Here is a 25,368-nt window from a genome sequence, read left to right as displayed (position 1 = left end):
TATTTAATGACTGGGTGGGACTAACAGTTGTGATAGCAATAGTTGAAGTCATAATCTTACCATAAATCCTGCTAACACTTGGACTAGGAGAATAATGCTGTACGTCATGATCCAGATTTCCTCTTTGAAATATTTCTGCTGTGCCATCTTCTGTCAAAAATATCCTTGAGTCTAACCAGCACAGGTCTTCTTCAGAAACATAAAGCAAACAATTTATGTTCTTTTCTCCCAAAAGAGCCTCTGTTGACTTAACCAAGGCACTTCACAAACAAAATCCTTGAAGGTGGCTTGGTGACCCCAGCGCCAGCTCTGCTGGGAATCCCCCATGGCAGCAGCTCAGTCCTGATTTTAATGTGGGGCTCTTTGCTTTGGTACCACCCTTTCCCTTCTGGATGGGTCAGGACTGCACAAAATCATGGCAAAAACCAGCGACGCAGTCACTGACATCGCCTTGTGCCACGGAAAGACGCGGGGTGACGAGGTGGGTCCTGAAGAGCTTTTTGAGCAGGAAGAGGATGCCCAACACCACGCTTGTCTCTCACTCGCTCGTTGGGACTGATCTCACGGCACAGAAAGAGATGGAAAGGTGGGACTGACCTGGATTGTGAGCCATTCTCAGGAATTCATGGTAAGGGCTGATAATGTATGATGAAGTCGGGAGAAAATCCATCTTCCTGTGCACAGCTGGATTTGTATAGATTTGGGGGAAGGGGTGAGGTGTCCTCTAAATAAATCCTGCCCTAAGTCAGGCAGGTGGCTGCTGCTCCTGCTTAAAGGAGTGCTTACAAATTACTGGGATGTCCCTTAATTCACGTGCACTGTTGATCTGAATGGGAGAGACAGTATATATAAGTGTATATACACGTGTCCCACCTTCTGTGCCCATGATGCTCGTTTCTGGGCTTGTATTTCTGCTTCAAATTTGCTGGAGCCCAAAATGAAGGATCTTGTGGATCTTGTGGAGGACACCTCCACCCACATCACCAGGGTCGGCTCCCGGAGAGGTCACCCCATCACACCACGCTGTCCCATAGGGACCTGCCCTTCAAGTGGACTCGTCAGCCTCAGGCACAGAGGACACACCATGCCCTCTCCTGATTTACACCCGATGCAGTCCAGCCTGGCCCAGCACTGGCAGCTGGCACCTCACCTGGTGAGGAGATAATATTTATAGAGATATAAATCAGGGAGACCCTTTCCAACGTAAATAGTACCAAAACGACTTGACCCCAGGTACCAATTTCCTTTCTTAATCCACAGCCTAATAGAGCATTCTTGTAAAGTGAAGGTTTTCCTCAAAGGTGCTTTTTATCAAGTGCTTGATGGAGGTCAGTGGAATGATTGGTCATGAATCGCCGGTCTTGCAGTAAGGGTAAATGTGATTAAGGTAATTAAGTCGTAGGCACTGTTACATATTAGAGATAGCTATAGATTTTTATTATCAGTTGTGTCAGGTTTAATTGGTGGCTATTAGTGTCTCATCAGATCTGAAGATACACAAAGCGTTTTAATGGGAAAACTGATCGCACCTGGGGGCATTTTCTCGCCGCAGTCAAGATTGCTTTTCTTCTCTATCACAGGGAATACTTGTATTCATCAGCACCGCAGCAGCTCTTGGTCAAAAAACAACCTTCACTGGTCATTAGAAGGCCTAGGGTGAAGGGGCAGCGTGGACGGGAGAGTACCAAGGAACTGAGGGTTCATACGCTGCATTGCAAATTACCTGTGTTTTAAATTCTGGCCATTTCTGCCTGTTTTGACTGTAAATTCTTCAAGGCAATAAAGATTATACTGTGTTTGTATGGAGCTGAACATACTGGCTCTGGTCTGATTTTTGGACTTCTTGGTCTTCCTATAGTGCAAATAATAACTATAGAGTACTACCAGACACTGGGAACTTTTTTTATTTTATTCAAAAGTGAGGTCCAGATCCAGGCTTAGAACAAGAATTTCTGGCCCAGTCACAGTTTAGAGAACGGGAAAAGAAATCACTGAATCAGCTAGTTCACCATAGACTAGGCAAGATACATCGGCGAATGATTATGCCCTCGCTTTCAAAGCACGTCGAGAAGCTGCTGCTCCCAGCGATGTGCTACGCGGGTACCTTGTATTAACCTGGAGGGAGCGTCCCTACTGCTGAACCGCACAGCTCATCAGCTTCAAATAACATGCGAGATTTATCCTCTGCAAATTCTCATCCACATGTATAGATTCAGTCCAATGTTGTTAAGCTTGTGAAATTTGATGGGCTCACAGCACGAGGTAGTTTAGCTGCTGCTATGTGAGATTCCCATCCATGTTCGAGTTTATTGAAAACGTTATGTCCCATCTGTTTCTAGATGCTCCTTTCATGTTCCTCATCTCTTTAGGCTCCCTCTTCCAAAGAGTTCGCTTGATCCATGTGGAGTTAATAAGCGATTTTGGTGTGTGAGTATATGCGTAAGGACCAAGATGTCTTGTTTCATAAAAGTCTGTCATTGATTTATTCCTCCTTCTGCTGCCTTGCTTCCTGTTCATTTCTCCTCGCACTTTCAGAGCGAGGGACGCTGTTTACATTAAGGATGTTTCTTGTGTTTACAGATGGGGCAGCATTTGTAAATGATTCCGAAGAGTTGTTGTTTCCAAGGAGTCTCTCCAGGCTTTCAGGAAGGGGTCTCACCACGTTGGTGCTTCATCCTCGCTGTTTGTTTAAAACTTATTTTATATGTCCTAAAAACACGCCAGTGGGACTGCTCAGCTCCTGACGCCGTTAACCTCCCCACTGTTTTCTGATGGCCGGGAAGCCGGGATGCACGTGGACATCAGCTCTAGCGGCGTTTGTCTGCATGTGCAGTTCCACGCGCATCTCCTTGGGTGTAATTGAGTGTGACATGCTGTCACAGGGTTTTATTTCAGAAAGTCGTTGTTCTACCTCCTGTCTCTCCCCTCGCATTTAATGAGTCCCTGTATCATCACTAGGAACGCTGGAGTTTTATAATAACGCTACCTTTTCTTTCAGGAAAAAAAAAAGGAAAACCGCACTAGTTTTGTGTTTTATTGCTATGTATGTTTTGAGTCTTACTTTAAAGACAAATTCATTGTTTTGGATGTTTTCAGGTTAATTAAAAAGATAATCTAGAAATAGAGTAGGTGAGCCAGAGGCATGGCTTCTCATGGAAGTCCTTCTGCCACTCACGGTGGATTTTTGATGTCTGAGCCATAGAGAAACCTTGGAAATAAATACATTGACCTGCTATATGTGCATGCACTTGTCATGGAAGAGTGGACACCAATTTGAATTGACTACCACCCTTTTTATCCCGGGATGCGGGGGAATATATTTTCCCTAGCGTCGTGACATAGTTTTTGCACAGCCTAAAATAAAAAGCACATGTTGCATAAAGGCGAAGCGCACCGATATCTAAGCTATCAAAGAGGAAGGGTGACCAAGCCAAATACCTTTGGTTAAATGAGGCAGGAATTCAAAGCTGAGTACTGCGGACGAGTAAAATGCCAAATCCATTGTCGTTGCTTGGAGTCTTTTATAAAAGAGGAGCGGTGTAGGTTAATCTCAGCGGGCAAATCTAACCTGGAGGTTTGCTGTGCCAGCGAGACTTGCAAGGGCCCGTGGCAGCCGGCAGAACGGAGCTGGTGGCTTTTGGAAAATCCCGCCTAAGCAGGAGCATTTCTATGTCTTCTGAGACAGGTTTAAAGGGTGGCTACAAATCAAGCGTTCAGCTCCTAGTTGTTGAACGTCTTTATTCAAATTGCGCTGGATGCAATTTCTTGGATGAGATGGAAAACTGGGGTCTTAACCTCCTGTTTTAGGGATTTTTATTTATTTTTTTTAATCCAATTTTGCATTTCATGATGTCCCAATGTTCTTGGTAAGTTGTTGCCAACTATACTCAGCCAAATCCTGGGGGAGGTCTTTTTTTAACCAATTCTTCTCCAAAGTGAATTCTCCTGGGAGAAATTGAACTCGGCAAAAACATTTGCCTAAACAAGTGTATTGGGAGGTTTAAAACACACACTGCACTTGCTGGAGCTTCTCAGGCTTGCGAGAGCTGTGGTAAGTAACTCAAATCACTAACTAGATATTTGAAACCTTACTTTTGGCAAAAACCACCCAGTCCTGTAAGTGGAGGTATGTACAGAGAACCGTTGCAACCTGAAGCATGGAGAAGTTACAGGGTTTCTGTTTAGAAAAGAATTCTGAATTATACGCAGAGACCTTCATACGGTATGGGTTTAATAGGTATAAGTCCAATTTTAAACATAATCTGCGAGCCAAGTTATAGGTAGAGCTGCTGGTGCTGAAATGTTAGACAGAGAAAGGTCTGAAAGAAGCTGATACTTCTGTGATAACACAGCTTTGGATACTTGAGTATTCTTTCCATTTCTGTTTTTACTATGCTCCATTACCAGTAAAATATGCAAGTGTCATTCCAGCTTTACCGTTTTTGAAGTACTACTCGAGCATTGTAGGAATCTTTTGGCAGGAAAAATGTATCTTTCACAGGAAATTCTATAACTATGAAGATAAGTTTTAAAAATATTTTCTTTTTCAAAGAAACGTGAATCAGGCACCGCTCTGCAAACCGACACTCCAGATGAAGCAATGAGCATGGGCTGCCTGAAAGCAAAGGGAAGAGGCTACAGCTCCTTAAATTTTCTCTTATCTGAGTGCCTTTCCAAAAGGTATTTTAATTAATTTGTATTCTTGGAAATACCATTTTCTGTGTCACCACTGTAGGCTGATGCTGCCAAAAAGCCCCTCATCCTCCTGGGGAAAGTGGCAGTCCTGATGTGGAGGCGCGTCTGACCAAAGTGAGCTGTCATCCCCCCTTCAGTCTGACCGCAGCTGTCTGGAAGTTACCAACCTTTCGTATTCAGTGGCAGCTCCAATGGATTTGACCAGGCGGTCCTTAGAGACTCCATGTTTAAACCCTTTGACCACTTGTGCCTTGAGTTTTAATGTTATTCCTAAAAGCACCTCTGATGTAAAGAGAAAGTTGGGTTCTCTCTCGGTCATTATGGGAAATATTATCTTTCAAAGGAAGGGCAGCATTTACATCTTTAAAAAATTAATTCAAGATCAGAAGCAATGACTTCCAATACCATTTTTCTTTCAAGGTTTCAGTATCCCGAACCATCTGATCTCACCTAATAACGTTGCAGCACGTCAACTGATCAGTCTTCTCCTCTTTGTCCCAAGGTAGCCTCCACTGAGATATTAAGCTGTATTTGCTTTGGGTAAGGTACCATGCTATGCCAATATTGTTTTGCGGGGGACAATTTTCTCATGTTTGATTGCCTTGGGTAAGACATTTTTGGTGAATCATTATACGGAAATGCAAAGAAGGTAACTTGAGAAAGACGCTTATGTTTCTGTAGCACTTTGCAGCAGATGTCTCCTATTTACTGCTTTATTTTATTGCTTAATGACTGGATCTCGAGTAATTGAACAATTTGACAGATATTTATTTGTAAAACGTGATTCATTTAGTCAGACATTGTGAAACAGTTTCATGCCAGTTCTAAAAATTTTGGTAGAACCTTCTAAAGATGCAAACATTCAAGTAAATTGCTCATGTCAATAGCACATCCACTTTTTACTGTTCTTTACTGCACACAAATATTTGAGTTGACAAAAAAGCGCTGGTGAACAGACTACAGGGACTTCTGAACTTTAATCAACCACAAGCACTGGCAGAGTTCAGAAGTAATTTCCTAACTATGAATCACCTGCAGACAATGAATCACATACTGGAGAAGATTGCCAAATAAAACAAGCCATCATGTATAGCTTGCATTGACTGGACTATGGAAAGGCCTTTGATTCACCTAGCTGAAAGAGAAGCTGTGATGAAAGCACTGAAATAAAGGCATAAAAGAATGTAGGAATCCCAAACCACATCTGCTAGCAGTGAATGGCGACATTTAAGTTCGACAAGGAAGATAAAAGAAAGCGAGACTAAGCAAAATAGCAGGCAAGGAGACACTATCTTACTGGAAAAGACTTGCCTGGAGAAGAACTTCACAAAGCATTTCTGGGAAGAAGACCTTAGCTTAACTTCAACCATATGTGCGAGCTCAGATTTCGACTGCGATGGAGCAGTTGTCTTTTCTGAAACGGCCAATGAGCGCCGGGTGATTTTTAGAGGAACTGAGACATGGGGATAGCAGGGAAGACAAATGGGAGGCGAAGGCTGAGGAGGGAAGGCGCTCTCCCGGCAGTCGGTCTGGTGCTCGCTGGGGTGAACAGAAAGCTTCTCCAGGGACTGCACAGCCCAGACTCCTTCTGCTGAAGAAGAGGTGTTAGGTTTCCATCTCTAACAGAAAGGGGCCAAGACTTTGGGTGCTAACAAAAAAAAAAAAAAAAGAAGGACAGGATCTTGTATAACATTTTTTAGAGACAATGCTGAATAAAAGGATACTGAAATAGGAGAAGAAACCGAAACTTCCTGGAGACCGTAAAAAAATCATACATAAGAGTAAGTCCTACCACAAGGAAAAGAAATTGAAGAAGGAATAAAATTTACTTTTTTAATATTTTATTTCTTATGAGAGGTATTTGGCTGTGCTTTCCTAAGCAGCGAGACAATAGCTGGTAAAGCAATGACAGCGGAAGCAAAAAAAGGCCTGCAATTATCTAGACTTTGATGATTCCCTCTGTTTGTGCCAGTATTCAATAAACCCTCAAATTGCATGCTGTAGCAGGAGAGTGAATTTACTGCAGCCAAAATCATATGAGTGCAATGAATCAAGACAGCCTTTCCGCACTGCTCCGGTCTGGCTCATGTATAAGGCTCCGCACACTAACGTGTACTCTGTTTCTTATACTTGTCATTACCCAAAAAAAAAAAAAAAAAAAAAAAAAAAGAGAGAGAAGGTAAAGCAGAACTTCAAAATCGCTATAGTAGCTACGAGCTAATGGAGAGAAACTTGCTGCCGGCACGAAGAGGTCATCACTGGTACCTCTGCCCAGCAAGACCTGGGTTAGCTCCTGCTTGTTTCTTGGCTACTCAAACGGGCAACAATTAGGTAAAAATCTGAATTTGCTCCCCTACGGCAGCCCAGCACTTGGGCACCGGGCTGTAAAGAGTCCTCTTGCTGGGGACTTTACAGTCGTCCGGAGCTGCTTCCAGTTGGCCACGGGCCCTTTTCTTTAATTTGTTTTGAAGAAAGTCTGGTCTGAGCTGGCGGAGGGACCGTCAGCACTTCCCCGAGCAGCCACGAGAGAGCACCCGGCAATTAGGGCTGGGAGGGCTCTGCGCTGCTCTGCGAAGGAAAATAAATCACTACGGGAGAGCCTTCGCAGGATTCCCTCCTCGCCTGACGCTCTTCACACAACACTGCAGTCGGGAACGCGAGCCGGGGTTAACCAACCCCTCGCTACTTGTTTTGAGTCGCAACTTGCTGCAGGTTTAGCCGTAGATTGGTGCATCGGGGTGGGAGCTGTGAAATATTGCCCTAGTGCAAAGGAAAGGGGAGTTCGTCCCCCAGCTTATGATATTCTCTTGTTCAAAGCCAAAGGCTGCCTAATGACTGCTGGCAACGTCGACAGCCCTTTAGCAGCGGCTAGCTCTTTACCTAAGTTGTCCATTTTCCTGTGTGCCGAATAATACTCAGGCATCGGCTGATCAAAGAGCCTGCCCGTGAAACACAGCTGAAATAAGTTTTCCACACTTTATTTCTCACATGTTAGATACATTGATACAGACAAGAAATGCCGTGCGTACAAGCAGGCGCGGGGAGGGGGTCCGCGGGGAGGCAGGGGCAGCCCGTCCATCGCCGGGGCACGTTCCTGATGCTCCCGCGGAGAATCGCGGCACTCCCAGCAGAAGTTAAGGGTTTACCTTTGTTTTCAAAGACCTCACGCCAGTTTTTACTGTAAGGTTTGGGGTAAGCTATAAAAAGAAGACATAATGACAACAAATGATGGAAAACCATTTACACAGAGGCTTCGTGTTCCTGGACAGTCCTTTCAAACGTGCTGGATAGTATTTGAAAAAAAATGCAAAAAGCTGTGCTCCTAAAAACCTCAGGTCATATATGAATCATGCAGTTCACAAGGCACGTGTTTACTCCTGTGATCGCTGGGGTACATATTTTCACAGGCGTGTAAGAGTGGCTCTTGGGATGGCCTTTTTGCTCCCAGGACTGGATTTGGGAATTTTTTCTTTAGGGAGGAGGCAGGAGAAGGTGCCTACGGCCGAAGTTTGTAAAGGGAATTTGGTGCTTTGCTCCATGTCCTCAAAGGCTCCCAGGTCCCAGTGCGGAGCCTCTGGCAACATCAGCCCCGCTCCCTGGTGCTGTTAAGTTAGAGCCTTTCAATAGGGATAAAAAAAAAAAATAATAATTTGAAAACAACAAAGTAATTAAACACCGATACAGCCCCGTGCGCTTTTTTTGTGTTCGGCCGGCCCTTGCAGAGACACTCTGGCTCCAGCCATTCAAGCAGTTTCCTACGACTTGACTTCAAAAATCAACCCGCAACAACAACGCGGCGGCCTGCGCCGACCCCGGGGCAGGAGCCACCCACCCAACCCGGCGCAGGTGCCCGGACCCAGACCCCCACACCCTTCACCCAGGGGTAATTTGAAGGCACCTCCTTATTCCCAGGGTTAATCACAGTCATTGCGGTGGCTGCCGTCCCTTTGGTGAGCACTAAAAACTACCTTAAAAACTACCTCCAAATTGCTTTATATATGCAATTATATGCAATACTTATATCTAAGTGCTTATTATTATACGCAATACTTATATTGTAGGTGCATAAAGTCAGGGAGGAGCGAAAAGCAGCAAAATGTGCAAAGCTGCGTTGGAAACCACGTCAAGTCCAGGATTATTTCCAGCCCTGCCTTTGGGAGCGTCATCCCCTAATTTAGCTGACACTTCGTTCGGGTTGCAATGTGGAGTAGTACGGCTAATTAAGTCTATCCTTATATATTAGAGAAAGGATAAGAAAACAAAATCTTGCTTATTACTTAATAAATACTTAATATTTAATAGTTAATTAAAAGGTTTATGTAAATATAGTCAACTGGCAGAGATCAGATGGTTGGTTCAATATCAGGTGCCACAAAGGGTACCAGAAGGTGCTTTGGAGGACTCCCATAGTGCTTAGTGGGGAAGGGAAAAATAAAATCTCCAAGTGAAGTACATAATGGGTCTATTTCTCTAAATAAATTTGGGTTTATTGATAGACAAAACCGAACACCGTGCAGTGATGCCGTGGGGAAAGCAGTGCCAAGCGGCCAGCGGTGAAGTCTGATTTTCACCATGTTTTCTCTCTCTGTTCATTTTTCCAATCTCTCTGATCATCCTAAAATGTCTTCAGAAATTAAAATTATTCCTTCTGATATATCTTGTACCCAGTAAATGCTGTTTATATCGATGGCAAGCAAATCTTAACTGAATCTATACAACTAATGTCTAAGTTCAGGGAACAAAAATAATCATTCCAAAAAGTGTTTAAGGTGAAATCAAGCTAGAATTGCAAAAGGCTGGGGGAAAACATAATTTGGTGGTATGGGCTGACAGTCAGGCTGCTAAAGACACCTTCTGGATCTGTTTTAGGTATTGCTTATTAACCACTTCAATAATAAACAGAGAGATTAAAAGCATGTAATAAAAGAAAATCCAGAGGATATTACATTCGATATCCTCAAGCACGACACATTTATTTCATTCAAAAATTCTCCGTTATTGACTCTGTAACGTGATTCAGTGTTTACTTCAGTTAATGATTTTTAGGGATCTTTCATTGGCCTTTTAATGCTATAAACGCAGTGAAGATTTGCGCGACGTAGAAGGGTTCGGTTTGCTTTTGAAATGTAAACAATATCAAAGGAATTTAAATCATTATTTAATTTTCACCAGCGAGTTTCTGGATGGCCGTATGTGTGCACCGAAAGGGCTGCAGAATAAAGCGATGACGAAACGCAGCCATGGGCCTGATGCCGCAAAACGAGTGGGAGGTTTTACTCCCGTATGTGGCTCCGTTTGCGTGCGTCCATGTTAGCAGGAACAGCCCCAAAGGTGGGCGCTGAGCACGGAATTCCTCCCAAGGTTCTTCTGTAGTAGACACTGACTACTAAGTGGATGCGAGCTCAACCTCCAAAGTGCGGGCTTAGCAGTAAATATGCCCGTTTCAACTTTCCTTCCGAGGGAAATGTCATGGTGTATTTAATGTTCGCTTTTATTGCGCTTTAACCCTTTCTTAAAGTCACGTTAAGCTGGGGACTCGGGCTGCTGGGGAGAGATTAACCGGGAAAGCGCTCACGTGTGGTTTGGAGAACTCACCCAAGCCTGCAGAGACCAGCGCCTTAACGAGAAACAGTTGGTCCTTAGAAAGGTTCTCGTTTCTGCTCTGAGCTAAAAATTACTTCTCACGGCTGAATTTCGAAGCAAGTGAATAGAACGCAAGCGTAGTTCGTTCTTTTTTCAGTCTTAAGAAAATAAGTTAGAGGGAGTCCTTGCAGTTTGCAGATACTTCCAGGATTGTTTTAAGATACAATTGTTAAGCATGTTCAAAAAAGAAAAAAAAAAAAAAAAAGATCTTTCAAGAGCTCTTTTCCCAGAGCATTACCAGCCAACAGCCCTAATGGGCTCACACCACACAGCAATTGTTGACTAATACTATGTGCTTCGCGAAAAAAAAAAAAAAAGAAGAAACAAACTGTTATATGTTTTTTGTTGAGATATATTTAGAGAGCTTTCTTATTGTTAAGAGCCTTAGGAACAATAATCAGTGGTATGTCATTCTGGTATTGTTAGCAAAGTCCTTTCTATTGAATTTTCAAGATGTTGTAAAGTGAGATTATGTGAGTAGCACCTCTGGACACTTTTTCCCATCATTGTGTTGGTATCAATCGCTGACTTCCACTGTTTCTCCTGGTATTAAATGAAAATGTTGTTTCCCACTACGCTGATTGGAGGCTGTATAATGCATGACATAACTGATAACCCTACTGAGATTACGCATTGTAGGATTCGAACTGCGCGAGAAATTTGGACAACAAAGTAGGTGGCCACTTGGACTGGGAGACAAAGTTTAAAAGAAAAAGTACCGGGATCATTGTTTCAGCTGAAACGAAGAAACATTATAAATGGATAATTTATGAGAGCAGGTTCCTCAGGTTTTGGGAAAAAAATAATATTTTTATTTTTTTTCTGTGGGGAGAGTAGCTAGGATATATTTTCCAAGAGCAAAGTGCTGCCCTAAGACACCCCAGCCTCGCTCACCCCCCGCAGAACTGTATTAGAGCAGAAACCCACACCCCGCCGAGACTCCTGACATTTTCCAAAGAGGAAATATTAAAAATTCAGTGGCAGAGGGGAGGAGGAGGAAGTTATGCTTTGGAACTAGCGGTGAGCTGAGAAAGCCAGATTTTTCGACTCTATAATAAAAAAAAAGTGAAAATAATGAGAGGCTTTGAGCTAGCTTCTGTATTACACGCACTACCGGTATCTGAGCAACGTAAAGAGCGACATAGGGAGTTCCCTTATAGAAGTTTTTGTCCAGTGCCATTTCCATTACACCACGTCAGGTTGTTTTGGTTACGAACTAGTGCTTCAGAGGGGTTTTTCTGGAAGGGTGACTGAGCTGGCCCAACGCCGCCGTGCCATCCTGCTGATTACCCATGCACGCTGCTTCTCCCCCAGCGCCATGCCAAATTTAGGCTGGTTCAAGATTTTTTTTGGTGGTGATTTGTTTTGGTTTTTTTTTTTGATTGACCCCAGTCCCTGTTCCCGCTCTCCTTAGTGCTTCACATAGTGACTTTCTTTCCAAGCTAATAGAGGGTGGCACATGCAGAGCTTGGCTTATGACCGACACAAGGGGGAAGAAGCGGTCACTGTGGCTTCCCACTCCTTGTCCTTCCTTACAAGAAGCGAAGAAAAGCATGGGGAAAAAAAATAAATCCATTTACAAGTCACGCTCCTGCCCTTCAGCATCTCTCAGCCTGGTCCGTACACTCCGCTGGGACAAGGACAAATTCAGACCTGACTCTGGCGTTCCTCAGCTGCCAGGGTGTTAGGTCCAAAAAGTAGTTCTTGATCTCCCATTCAAAGTTTTTATGGACGAGTGTAAAGCTGGAGTGAGTTGCTCCATGCAGTGGTTGAGGTTTTAATAGCTCTTAGGCAATAAAAACAGCAGAACTGCTTCCAAGAAGAGTACCAGGGAATCGAGTCTAAATGTAATAAAGGTCTTTACTTCGTTACAGTGGATTGCAAAGTGTTTTGTGGCTTGTGGTTACACAGAGCAGAGGGTCTGTGGATCCTTCTGAACTAAATTTTTATTACACGGTTGTGAATTGCAACTGACTGGACTTCATATCTCTGGGCGTCCCCTCCTGAGACAGGGTAGGCACGTATCAGCGTGCAGGGACTTCATTTTGGGTGGCGAAGCTTATTCTCCTTTAAAACATGACCCAGGAGAGCCTGGGTGCTAGAAAAATCTCTACAAACTACGGTTAAATTCAAGAGAAGACACACCAGATGGGTGCCCAATAGGCCTAGCAGCAACAGAGGAGAGGGGACAGAATTTTCAGCAGGGCCCATTGCAATAGGGCAAGGGGTAACGGCTTTAAACTAGAAGAGGGTAGATTCAGATTAGATATAAAGGAGAAATTTTTTACAAATAGGGTGGTGAAACCCCGGCCCAGGTTTCCCAGAGAGGTGGTCAATGCCCCATCCCTGAAAACGTTCAACGTCAGGTTGGCCAGGGCACTGAGCAACCTGATCTAGTTGAAGATGTCCCTGCTCACTGCAGGGGGGTTGGACTAGATGACCTTTAAAGGTCCCTTCCAACCCAAACTATGATTCTATGAAAGAGTTGGGTACAGTACAACACCCAGTTCCGTAATTAGGAAGATCTAAATCATTAAGAAGTTTGTAAGAATCAGTTTGAAGACCTTTAGACTCTTTCCTCTAACATTTCATTTTTATTTGGATCATGGGTGACTTGAAATTGAGTCTGTTGATGGGATTTTCACACAAATCCTGCTGAACTTCAGGAGGGGTTGAATGCTTAAATTCATCTCCATGTTGGCTCATGCCTTCATTTTTTTTTCTCTATTAGAGCATATTAGCAGTTCAGAAGCAAGGAAAAAAACCTTGAGTGTAGAGAAAGACCTATAGATGAGTCAAGAGAGCGTCCGTGGAGGATGCTGAAGCTATGGCTGGCATTACGTTGGCAGAGGATGGAGCTCACCACCTTTGTCTCCCATGATGGTAACTCCAACACAGTATGCTACATGGTGAGCTGCCGGCTGAGCACCCTGAGCCGTCTTATCCACCGCTACTAAAAACACTCCCTCCACTTGTTAACTTTTTCCAGGCGATTTTTCTAGCAAGAGTTTCTCCACCGGCCACCCTCAGGAAGAGAGAGATGGGCTGGCATGAGGGCCGGCGCTGGCCTGGGCAAGGGAGCTGCTTTGCTAAATGACCATGTTAGACTGCTGCATACCTCAACCCAATTAGCGTGGGGCTGCCTGGACCTTAATTGGGCCTGACACGCGCCTGTTGAAAGAGATTCCCCAGGAATTAAAGCGCTACTTCTCTAGTTTGAGTTGGCTCGTGATGCGAAACATGACACGATTTTTGAGAATTTTCTGCGCTTACCATGAAACAAATATGCCACAGGTATCAAGCAGGCTTTGTTTTGGGGCTATAATCATATTACAAATTGAACACTTCCACATGTGCGTGCTGGCACGTCTACCCTCGGCTATCTCACATGTATCTGCCCCAAGGTACAGATGCTGAGGTCTTGACATAGCATAATATAGATCTAAATATATTTTCCAGATTGCCTTAGCACATGCTAATGAAAATGAGGAGCAAAGGCCTGAAAAAAGCAGCTGTTTAAAATTTTCCTCAATCCCAGAAAATCAACTTCTTAATTACTGATAATTTAAGCATCAAAATTGACCACTAACCCTCTTCTCCCACTAGACCCTCCCAAGCTGGGAGGCCCGCTTTAAGACTCTTGGGCAAAACTTTTTGCTAGAAGTGTAGCGTTTCATCACATTTCTTTAGCCGTTCTGGAATTAATTAGTATTAAAATAGAGCAGGAAAAAGGAGGGTGCCTTCTGGAGGTGCCTTCTTTCAGACCCTCCACTCAGACAGACACAGCAGATACTGCTAAAGCTCCTACCCAGCAAATTACGCGAGATTACTTTTATATTTCCACAGCACCTTTCGTAATAAAAGGTTTCCAAAAATTTCCCAAATGGATTTAGAGATATAAATAGCTTCAGTTGCTATTAAAATACGGTCACTCCTGGATAAAAAATAAAAAAATAATAATAATAAAAAAAAGCGGCTCTGCTGCCAGCACTTGGTGGCAAAGGGATGTGCGTTCAGTCTTGGTTATGGCCATACCCAGGGGGGCGGCTGGTCCCAAGCAAAATTTAGCCGGCAGTTTTGGGAAAAAAAAAAAAAAAAAAAAAGCTTCAGTCTTGTAAAGTGTACCACGAGTTCCTGAATCACGGCGTGGCAGTGGGGCCTTTTTTCAGGGATTATTTATACGTTAGTCTGATTAAAATCTCAATTCTGGGAAAACAGTAAATTTTGCTGAAAATTGTTTTTCTTTAGCAACAAATGAAGCTTAGTTGAGGGGGAAAAAAAAAAAAGAAAAAGAATATAGTAATTTATTTTTTTTACTTTTTATTTGACGGTCTCCCCTTCACCCTCTCCCCTTCACCCTCTCCCCAGACTTCATTAAGTGACTCCAATTTGTAAAGCTGAGCCTTTACTGCAGCTGGCGCTGTTTTCTGTGTAGAAACAAGAGAGGAATTAATTGGGCCATTGGAAGCCACAGACTAGGGATACTCACAGACCTACACAACTTTTCAATGGGATGGGAAAGAGGATGGTTTTGGCCAGGCCACAGAATACATTTTTCTTATAACTGGAGTCCTGGCAAGGCACGTGGTCTTTGACATGGAGAAAGGGTCTTCTGTTTGGTGCTGGATCCCTTTGTTTTGTTTAAATCGTTACTGGAAGCATCTTTAAAACAAACTAGCTTTTCCGTACGACAGTATGACTGACCAGCAAAACCACAAATGAGCCTTAATATAGCTGGAAGGCATCAGAGTGCGGCGAAACGATCCAGGTGCTTGCAGCAATTCTCCATACGTCTGAGCGAGAGGGACCTGACAGAAAGTTTTAAGTTCAAGCCACGCGTGGAGCAACCGGCCAAACTGAATCGCTGAGCAAAAGCAGCCTTGCAAATGTTTTTATAATAACTTCCCCTCCCATTACTCTGCAAATCTGGGTATTAATGCAGTAAAACAGCAAGGCTGACACGGGAACAGTGACTCGGACCCGCAGTGGTATTGAGGATCCGGGCCGGGGTGAAATATTGATTAATCATCTTGTCACGCTGGTGCTTTGTTAGATTCTGTAGATCGGAATTGAGGTGGTAATACGCTGCTCCTTCGTCTAGTAAGGCTGCTGCATCACATGGGAATGATTTGTTGCCTTATGGAAAAGTACTACACTGGGGTGAACAGTAGGATGATGCTGAAATAAGCTGAAGGGTTTTTGAAGAAAAGTATTGAAGTTATCTTTTTCTAAAGAAAAAAATAAAATCACTATAGCAGACAGCCAGAAATATTGGTCCTCACTTAGCAGTCTGCATCTGGGCAAGTGTATCTGTGTGGTCCACCAGGGAAGGTATGACACAAAGCCAAAAATTACCCAGTTTTCTTTATTTATTTGGAGGATGAGATGGCTAATTGAGTCTGGGTTTGCTTTTCACCTATTCCTCTGGGTGAATAACTCTGCTGTTGAGAAAAGGCAATGAAAATCAAGGTCATGCTAAGGTATCAAGGTACCAACATGGAGTCAAAGTCACCTTGTGATATGTCTCCCCCCTCTGCTCATCGCACCCTATAGCCAGTGTTGTTGGTGGGACACTTTGATACGGAAATACAAAGCTCAAGGCTCTGAATGGGAACATCAACCTGAGGATTTGATGAGGCGGAGGCAGCCGCTCCCTGATGGTCAATAGACCTGGTTCTGCGCAGGTTAAACTAACCCTATGGCTCAGCTCAAGGAGTACTTTCCCTGACAGTTATATGATGGGAGCGTGCTACCGTAACCCAGAACAGTTAAACCCAGGGGAAACTCTCCCCACCCTTTCTCCACCTCCCCAAACCCCTTTCATCTAGGGCAGGTGAGGGCAGAGCTGATAAGAACTGTCATTGCACCAAATTAAAGGGGAAAACGATCTGGAGAGTTGTTTGCAGATAAAACTTGACTTGATTAATCTATTTGTTCTCTCTATTTGGCAGAAACCTAAAACCAAGTTTCACGGTGACTTTAACTGCACTAAAAATAATAGCCTATTTATGCAATTATCTGCGTGTACCTGACCGCTGGCTCAGGCCAAGGAAGTGAGCACAAGACCATGAACACAGGCCTTTTTTTTTTTTTTTTTTCCCCCATGTGTGGTTTAGGTTTCCTGCATGGAAACCACCATCCTGTAGGTCTCAACTTGCCACCAACCCATGCCTGAAGCTCAGGAGCTGTAAGAGCAAACCAAGGGCAGTCCACGCCTGTCCTCGCTGGATTTGAATTCAGCCCTGTCGATGCCCCCGTTGCTACGTGACGGTTATAAAACAAGTCAAACTGTAGCTGGGCTGAAGACAAGAATGACACATATAGGTTATTCTGAAACGTAACTTAAGGGTCTGGTGAGCTGTGAGAGGTCTTTGTGTACTGAAACAGGATGAGAGAGGAGAACCCCTTGCCTTTGGCCTGGAGACAAGGCCTCCATGTTCGGAGGTACTTCTGGCTTCAGTAGAGACAGATTTAACCAAACCTCCTGCAAATTATATTCCCTAAAAGTGCCTTTCCCACTGGGACAGTGCTGCATTTAATATCAGTTTGTTGCTAACCGCCCTGGGTTACTGACACCCAGCGCTGTGCTCCCTCACTGCTTGCTCACGCCACCTCACTTGCATCTGGTGATAACAACCCTTGGGCCCGCTGCACAAAAAGACTCCACGGCGTGCCACGGTCACTCTTGAGTCACTTAAATGTGAAGGACAGCCCTGTGCAGTAGCTGCAAAGACCAAGCTTGGACGGGGGTGGCAGGCAGGGACAGCCCATGGTGTCCTTTGTAGCTGTCTCAGTCCTTCTCGCCCTGCTGGTGGGAAGACCAGCAACAGGTGCATTGCCTGGGCCAACACCGGCTTTTCGTGGACATCCCAACTCCCACTGCTCTGCAGGTTGTCCAGAAGAAGCAGGGCTTTGGACCTGATTTCACAGGGAATGCTCAAACTAAAACTCTCAATATTCTGGATTTTTTTTTGTTTGTTTTGTGTTTTTTTCCCCTTTTAGAGCTTAAGGGCTCATTTTATGCAGTTGGAGGCGCATTTAGCTTCTCAACTACCGATTTTTATCATTCTGGCGACCTAATGCTTTGCTATTAGCCAGCCAAGCCACTGCCCCCCGATGTCGTCCCCATGAGCAGCAGGTGTGGGCATCACCCGCCTGAGCTCCAGGCTCCACAACAGCATTTGAAGGTGACCTTGCACCAATCCCTCCTGTAAAATGAGTACAATATTTTTCTTTTCCAAGGGAGTGTTTTGAAGCTTAAAGGACTGATCTAAACCGCTCCAATAGTCTACCGAGAGACTCTGGAGCGAGTCCTAAATTGCATGACCAAGTCCAAGATGCTTCGCAGAGCCCCATCCTCTGGTTACCCTTATCCTAATGACCCCACAGACACAGTCTTTGCTCCCTGGACTGCAGACGAAATATGCCATTTTTGCCCTGACCCAGACAAAAACAAGACAATAAGAAAAAAGATCCCTTCAGTTTTGTAGTCCTTTATTTTTTTTTTTTAAGTTGATCCTCCCATAGTAATGTACTGAAATGCGTAACAGTTACATTGTACAAAGCATTTAAAGAAAGTACCTCAACTTGCCGATTATTTCAAAATGAGATTATAAACAAAAAGGAAAAATAAATCTGGTCCCTCACTAAAGGCCAAAAAAACCCCCAAAAAATAACTGAATACCTTCCGTCATTTATTTATTTTTTTAAAACATAAATTTGGAACACTTCATCTTACAAATAGGATTAACATGAACATAACATCACACAAGCTCGCAGACAACCAGCATAAAATATTGGGTACAGTTTTTTTTAATCAGAAGAATCATGCTTTCATGAAGAAATTATAACTGTTTATACAATTGAATCAATTTACTGTATTACAAAAAAAAAAACAAAACTAAGTCGCATCTATTAGTTATTTAGTTCATTAAAAGGCAAAAATAAAATAAAAGAGGAATGTAAGAAAATTTCAAACACTGTTTTGCACTCCCATATACACAGATCAGTTCACCTCACTTTTTTTGAAGTACATGGGTGCCTTACATCGTAACGCAGTGGGGGACTGGAGCAGTGCTGTTTGTTACAGGAACAGTGCTATTTCAATCAACAAACAATCGTTTGCCAACAAATAAATACATGGTACGCACAACACAAAGAAGAAATTAGAGGGTAGGGGGGAAAGGAAACAATACAACAAAATAGTGACATGATTGTCGAAAATTAAAATCTCCTTACAATGATTTGAACTAGTGGTGCTGTCGATGAACGCGGTGCTTTCACGGAATTATCTGGATGATTTAGCTTCTTGGAGTAGTGAACATTCATAGTTTACAATATACACAAGCCTCTTATGTATTGTTTCTCAGAGTTCCTTTTTTTTTTTCTTTCTCGTTTTTTTTTTTCTTGTTTTTCCTTTTTTTTTTAACAATGCAGTTGAGAGAAGGCAAAAGAATTACGGAGAGAACAAAATATTCCCTGTTACTTCTTTCTACATTTACGATGGATAGTGTGCATTCGATAGAACTATTTTCTTTCTTTGAAGGGCAAAAATGCATAAAGCTTTAATGAAGAGATTTGTACATAAAAGCAACTGTTCCCAATCCTGTGTCAAACTATCTTATACAAAAAGAAAATCAATTCAGTTCCTACTTTAAAGGAGTGCCCATGTGTGTATCAATGCAGTCTTAACCCTTTTGCCCCTGCCCCTCAAAGCCGGGGGAACTGGAAGACACTTTTTCCCGGCCCCGGTTTACATAATCCACTGAAACTCTTTTTTTTTTTTTACTTTTTTTTTAAGTCGCATTGATCCTCCAGAAGTCAGCAGCTGCCTTTGCTGTGCAAAACAAAATATTGAGAATAAATAGTTTCTTTCTTTTTAAAATTATTCAGTTTAAGGTCACCGGACTTTAAATGAGTGACCCTGCAGATTTATAAGGCATTCTGCTCAGCAGTCTTTTAAATAGTCATATATGAAAGAGCCATGCTACTGGTTTTGGACTTGGTCCCATTCTCGGTAAGACTTCACAATGTCATACGTGACTGATGGATTGAATGGCGCTGGATTCTGCAGCGGCTCTCGCCATACTGTGCCACATATTGGGAGAGTTGTGGGGTGCAGAATGAAGGGAGTCCTTGTCGGAGAGAGAGAGCATCATCGCATACGCCTGGACGGGGAAAGAAGAAGGACAAAGAGGTCACGATCCCGCGGCTGTATCCGAGCGCGGACCCGTGCCACCCCAACGCTGTTAGGGCATCGTTTAGGCTACAACTGCTATTCTGAAATTAATGAAAAAAAATAATCAAAACGCGTTAGGTAAAACCACTGTCAACCTTTTCACCGACACTTTTGACTCACTAATAGCAATAATAATTTCTGCTTTCATCTGGCTTCAGGAAGCCCTGAGAACCCTTTGATAGCAGACAAGGTCTCAGAGTCTCCTTCAGATTCTTGGCACAGGAGGCTCTTTTCAAGGGCCTGAGGAATCACGTTATCCCTTGGCTGGTCCTGTATTTCACCAAATACCACGGTCTCCTTTGCTGAGCTTTTCTACAGGCATATCCTGCAGTTTTCACAACAGGAATCTTTTAAAGGGGCCAAAAAGACCCGTTTTAATTAATGTTTTAAAAAATTTCAAGAGATAGCACTAGCATATCAGTCTAGTTATTGCTGTTTTAAAAACACGCTGAGGACCTAAAAGCGATCGCATCCAACAGACTTTGAAAAAAAAAACAAAAAAAAACACCAAAAAGCCAAGCGAGCCAGAAGATAGAGTCACATCCCCTGCGAGGCTGCAGCTAAACTCCACGGCATCGGCGCGACCGGCCCGGCCACCTGAAAGCAGAGTGGGACTCTTTCTTATCGTGGCATTTCTGCGGGTGGCAGACAGGAACAAAAATAGCAAAAAAGTAAGAAAATGCTCCATTATCAGGGAGCAGAGCACCCTGCCATGCCCCCGGGGCGCGGTGGGAGCGCAGGGGGAGGTCGGGGCAGGCTGAGGTTTGCGGACGTGGAGCACAGTCCTGTCTGACGAAGCTCAAGCAACCTTGCCTGCCACACACTAACGGTTTAATCCTTCGGGTATTTGGCGACAATAACATTTTAACCGAGTTAAGCTTTTACCTGGGATTTGGATTTCCTGTACAATGGTTGTTTTAGGTCCTCTGGCAGCTGGGAAGTATTGAAAGCTGCCAATTCAGCTTCATTATATTGATTTTCTTCCATTTTCCTCATTTTGAGGCTATCTGTGAAGTGCCTTATGTGGTCCAAAGCCGAAAGTCCAGTCTTATTATACTCCTCCTCTTTATACCTATAAAAACACCACAGAGCTTGTAATGTCAATGAAACGATCCTCTCTGCGTTCCCTCTTCCCCTCGGATTTACACATCTGAGCGATTTCCCCTTTTTTTACACTCATAAACCACCTTGCCCCGTGGAACCATGCTCCTGAAATAAAAGAAATTCCCTTTTCTTTTCTACAGAGGAGAGAGTGGGCAGCGGGAGCAGGGAAGGGAAGACGTCGTCTCTCTCCTGGTGTCTCCGCAGCCCCTCACAAGACCATTACGGGGGATCCAGGTCGGGTCTATGGAGCAGACAACGTCTCTCCCATGAACGTTTCCTGTCTCACCCAGAACCTGACAATAGCTCCCCGAGCACGGTTATTTTTCCTCTTAAGGGCTACAGATTGCATGAAGAGACTGAAAACAGGGCTGGTATTGACCCAAACACAGAGGCACGTTGCTATCGTAACCGGGAAGCTGGCTACTTCGCACCGGTTCCCACGGCACACAGTTTGGTGCTGGCACTCTTGTATGGTTTATTGTTTTGATTTCACGTATCGGGCACACCAATACTCGGAAGGAACCAACCTGCCAGGGGAAGCTTTGCAGTTCATGTCCAAAGTACTCGTTTCCTCGTAATCCTCCTCTGGGGTCCCCTCGTGCATGTCACTCGTTACAGGCTCTTTCACTGCCTTCCCTGCAATTTCGCTCTCTTCATCTTCTTCATCCATCATTACTTCATCTTCTGCCTCTTCGTCATCCAGCAAATCCGAGTTCTGGCTGGCTACCATGGCTTTTTCATCCTTAAAATGGCTGCCATTCATTCTGAAAGTACCAAAACAAACCCAAGCAATAATCACAAATCAGTTATGAAAGCTCCTCACCAACAGATTGGTGGAGACAGATCTGAAAAGGATCTGTCCCAGCAGAATAAAGTGATTTTTGTATTTTATATCTTGTTTAGGTTCAGACGTTCAGGCAGTGTTGGAGAAAATTCCACCCCAAAATCAGTGGGACGTTACAGTACCATCAGCATGGGATTTTCCTATTATCCCGCTAAAACTTCTGTTCAAGCGGAGGTATGTTCAGATATCCATTCCAAATTTTCTCACGCATTATTTCATCTCACGTTTCCAATCATGTATGTAGTCTGGGCAAAACAACTCATTGCCTTTTAACAGAAGCTGTAGGGGCCAAGAAACTCTGAAAATCAGATCCGGCATTTTCAAAAATGACATCCAATACTGCATTCAGAGTTTTAAAGTCAAAATTACATGCATAATTAATTTTGCACACTACCACCCATTTGGAAGCCACACTACTTCACTGAGCGTATGGATTACATACATGGGAACCTAAGGGACTTCAGCTGAAGACCTGAAGAGTGGTCTGCAACAACGCCTCCACGCTGAACTACGTTATCAACTGATTTGAAGGGTAAGAAGTAATGAAAAGAAAGGTCGTATAGGATTTTAAGTGCGTTTACTCTTATTAAATGACCAATTATAGCAATACGCACATGGAAAACCATTTGGTCTGCCCGCTGATGTTACGTTCTCTTTTGCTTTCAGACAATGACTTCTCTTAACTACTTCCTACGGGATTTTATCAAGGACATAATATCCATGCTGAAGCAGGGGCTCGTTTGCTAACGGCCTCAACCCTGCAGGATTCTGAGCACCCACCGCTGCATTGTAACCACCGCATCAAATAAGAGCTAAAGATATTTGGCACCGCCGCATCGACAAATGCATGGCCAGAGGTAGGAGTGGTGTAGAAGGGCTGAACTCAGTGGAGCCCCACGAATTTGCACCACCAGCGTATCTGCTCCGCTGCCTTACGTAGCCCCGAGGCCTTGATTCATCTATTGTTCTCATTGTGCAAAAGGTCCTTACTCTTCCAGGAATACAGTTATAAAAATGGAAACTTTATTGTCCGCCTGCAGTTTGCTTTAGACTCCTTGTGCTTCAAACTGCGCGCGACAATACGGAATATACCAAAAGTCTGAGCAAGATAACGATGAGCCCTAGCAGCATATTTGGTATTTAATATTTGACTTGCTGTTGTTAACAGATACACTTTGTTATGGAGCGTAGACATGTGAAAGCTAGTTTCTTATACCACAGCAGCATCATTTTCCTAAGCGTAATAGTTTCATCTATTTTCTGAGCAAATTCCAGCTGATCGTCACAAGTTTAGTATTGCATTAAAAAGAAAAAAGCTAGGGCATGGTCTGTTTGTATCACAGTATCAAAAAGTCTGAGGCTGTGCAGAGTCGGGAGAGCTGAAGCAGCCACCCCCCTCTAAGATAATCAGAGCAATATCTCTTTATCATCTTTTATTTAAATAGGCAGAAATAAGAAATTGTTGAGCACAATTTGGGCTGCCAACTCGCTCGTTATGCCCAAATTGAGGCTGCTAGAAATGAAAGGGAGATGGACTACAACCAAAGTAACAAAAGCCATGTGATTAAGAAAACAGATTCTCTAATTATGCTTTCAAATGCAGCAATTTGCCAGGGATAAAATATCCATCAAGAGCAGTCTGAAGTGCCAAATTTAGAAAGGAAACACTGCACAACCCAGCAACCTTTTCACTTTGCTGACTTCCTGTCGGAGGACATGTTGAGACCAGATGTGCAAAGAAAAAATCCCAAGCCCTCATTGCCAATCAAGACGGAATGGAATTTGAATATGCATGTAATCACTTAATCCAGTACTTTCGTGGAAACTGTGTTATGTCCACCATTTTTATCCCTTCACAAAGGCATCTGGAAATGGAGAAGACAGTGAAGTTTGTCACCAAGAGTAAGAAATTTTTGATGCTGACAATGTAATGCCAACTCAAAAGCGCAAATAATGCATAATGCAACACCAACGTCAAAGAAATATGTATAGCTGATACGCAGATCCATGTCGCAGCCTTTTCTGCTTAGCTGAAAATATTCAGAAGTGGTCTCTCTTCTGTTAGTTCAGAAGAATTGAAACACTCACATACTTAATAAATCTTAGGAGAAAAAAGTCTCTCACGTGCCAGAGAACTGTGGACTACCAACGCCTACCTGCAGCCTCGTGGGCTTTTTGCTAGTCAGCATCTTTCTTGGGATTGAGTTACTTATGGGAAAGGACTGTCGGTTAGAATCTTCCATTTGATCCAAGATTTTGAGCTTGGCCTACTTTATTAATTACACATTTAAATTGCACTTAAATCATTAAGGCGCTCTACGTTTAGCCCCAGGATGTAGAATTCGCCTGCTCTGCTGTGAATGTAAAACGACGTAATTTTTCAAGACTTAAATCAACGGTGGGAACTTGAAACTGAGAACTCTTGATACAAGGAGAAACGTGTTCATAGATGAACGTTCTGTCCAGCATCTGGCACTGGGAATACGTTCATGCACAATGGGGAGGGGACCAACACATTTCTTTTCATAAGACGCCGAGGTGGACACCGAAGCAACCAGATTGCTAAAATACCTCATCAAAAGTGAAAAAAAGAGGTTTATCCTGGAAAAGGAAGAGAGGCACCTTTTGAAGGAAGATCAGTGGCAACTTACCTCTCCTCTGAGTTTCGGGGGGATTGATTGTTGTGGTTGCTGTTTCCAATAAAATTCCTAATTTCTGTGAAGTAAGAGTCTTCCTTGTCATCTAGGATTGCCCCTGTGCTTTCCAGTTCTGAGTGAGGTGAAGATGTTGCAGTACCTTAAAGCAAAGTAGAGAACTTCTGTTGTTGTTCCTTTACGTTTACTGTATTTAACCATTTAAATCAAAATGAAATTGAAACGATGGCTAAAAAGGGTGAGAACCACCAAAGTTGGTCATAGCGATCCACCAGCTTTTGTCCATAAAGCCACTAATTGGAAAGGAAGTATTATCCATGGGCGAAGGTGGTTTCCAGACAAAATGACTGCTTGCATGCTGGGTGCCATTTCCACGGTTTATAATTGCTTTTGCCAAGTATCTATTTCAATGTCTCCCTCCTGTTCCCTTGCGACTCCAAGACTGTCAGTCAATAACTGTGTTAGACCAATGGCTGAACGGAGCAAATGGAACTTCATTTGAGCTACTAATTATGCAGATTTGCTTAAAATATGGAGCAGCCATTGACATAATCACGCGGGTTCATTAGCACTGAGAGACCAGTGACAGACGCCTTTCTCTGTGCACTGGGGAAAAGACAGCTCTGCATTCACTATGTGTACCTGGTTATTCCCAGCCGAGCTAAACACAGACTGAAAAGACTGCAGACGGGGTTTTTATTAAACCCCGCAGATACCTAAACCAGACCGATGATATCCACTACCTGCCACCGCCTTTGCTGCTGCCGTGCGGTGACCGATTTGCTTTGGGGCTTGGGAGGCGCCATTACCTCCATAATAGCTAGCGCTTTCCAGCTCCTGACAGTGGGAATATTTTAGAGGGTGCCAAGAAAATCTTTTAGAGTGCCCCCTGAGACTCAAAATCTAGGACTCCTATTGAGAGCCAAGTGATTGCGGAGATGGGATTAAATCAATTTTCCCAGTCTGTTCTCAAAACGCTACGGTTGGCTTAATTAAAACCAAAAGAAAAGACATCATCCAGCGGTATTAAGTTATACAAGGGTAGAGTTTATGCTGGGATTTTCAAAGCACTTTAAATGTCAGCAGAGCTTAGGCACTTACATATTTTCCAAAAACCCACTCATCGGAGCAGACGGCGCAGAGCAACGTGTGCCTATTGACACTCAGTACTATTGAAAGTGAAGGTGAGG

At 43.5% G+C, this 25,368-nt stretch overlaps 1 protein-coding gene across 10 annotated transcripts in view; it reads right to left on the bottom strand.

The window, feature by feature from the left end:
- Nucleotides 1-17,853: 17,853 nt before the first annotated feature.
- MECOM (MDS1 and EVI1 complex locus) overlaps nucleotides 17,854-25,368 on the bottom strand; it is a 350,717-nt gene continuing 343,202 nt past the window's right edge. For all 10 annotated transcript variants that reach the window (XM_074591441.1, XM_074591443.1, XM_074591448.1 and 7 more), the window contains 4 exons: nucleotides 24,176-24,320; nucleotides 21,208-21,444; nucleotides 20,462-20,648; nucleotides 17,854-19,505 (listed from right to left, as the gene is read on the bottom strand). In XM_074591441.1, the coding sequence (XP_074447542.1) occupies nucleotides 19,371-19,505; nucleotides 20,462-20,648; nucleotides 21,208-21,444; nucleotides 24,176-24,320 (704 nt within the window). In that variant the 3' untranslated portion in view covers nucleotides 17,854-19,370. The remainder of the gene's footprint in view (nucleotides 19,506-20,461; nucleotides 20,649-21,207; nucleotides 21,445-24,175; nucleotides 24,321-25,368) is intronic.

The sequence above is a fragment of the Larus michahellis genome, chromosome 6 (genome assembly GCF_964199755.1).
Source record: "Larus michahellis chromosome 6, bLarMic1.1, whole genome shotgun sequence".
NCBI lineage: Eukaryota > Metazoa > Chordata > Aves > Charadriiformes > Laridae > Larus > Larus michahellis.
This window is presented reverse-complemented; position numbering and strand designations above follow the sequence as displayed.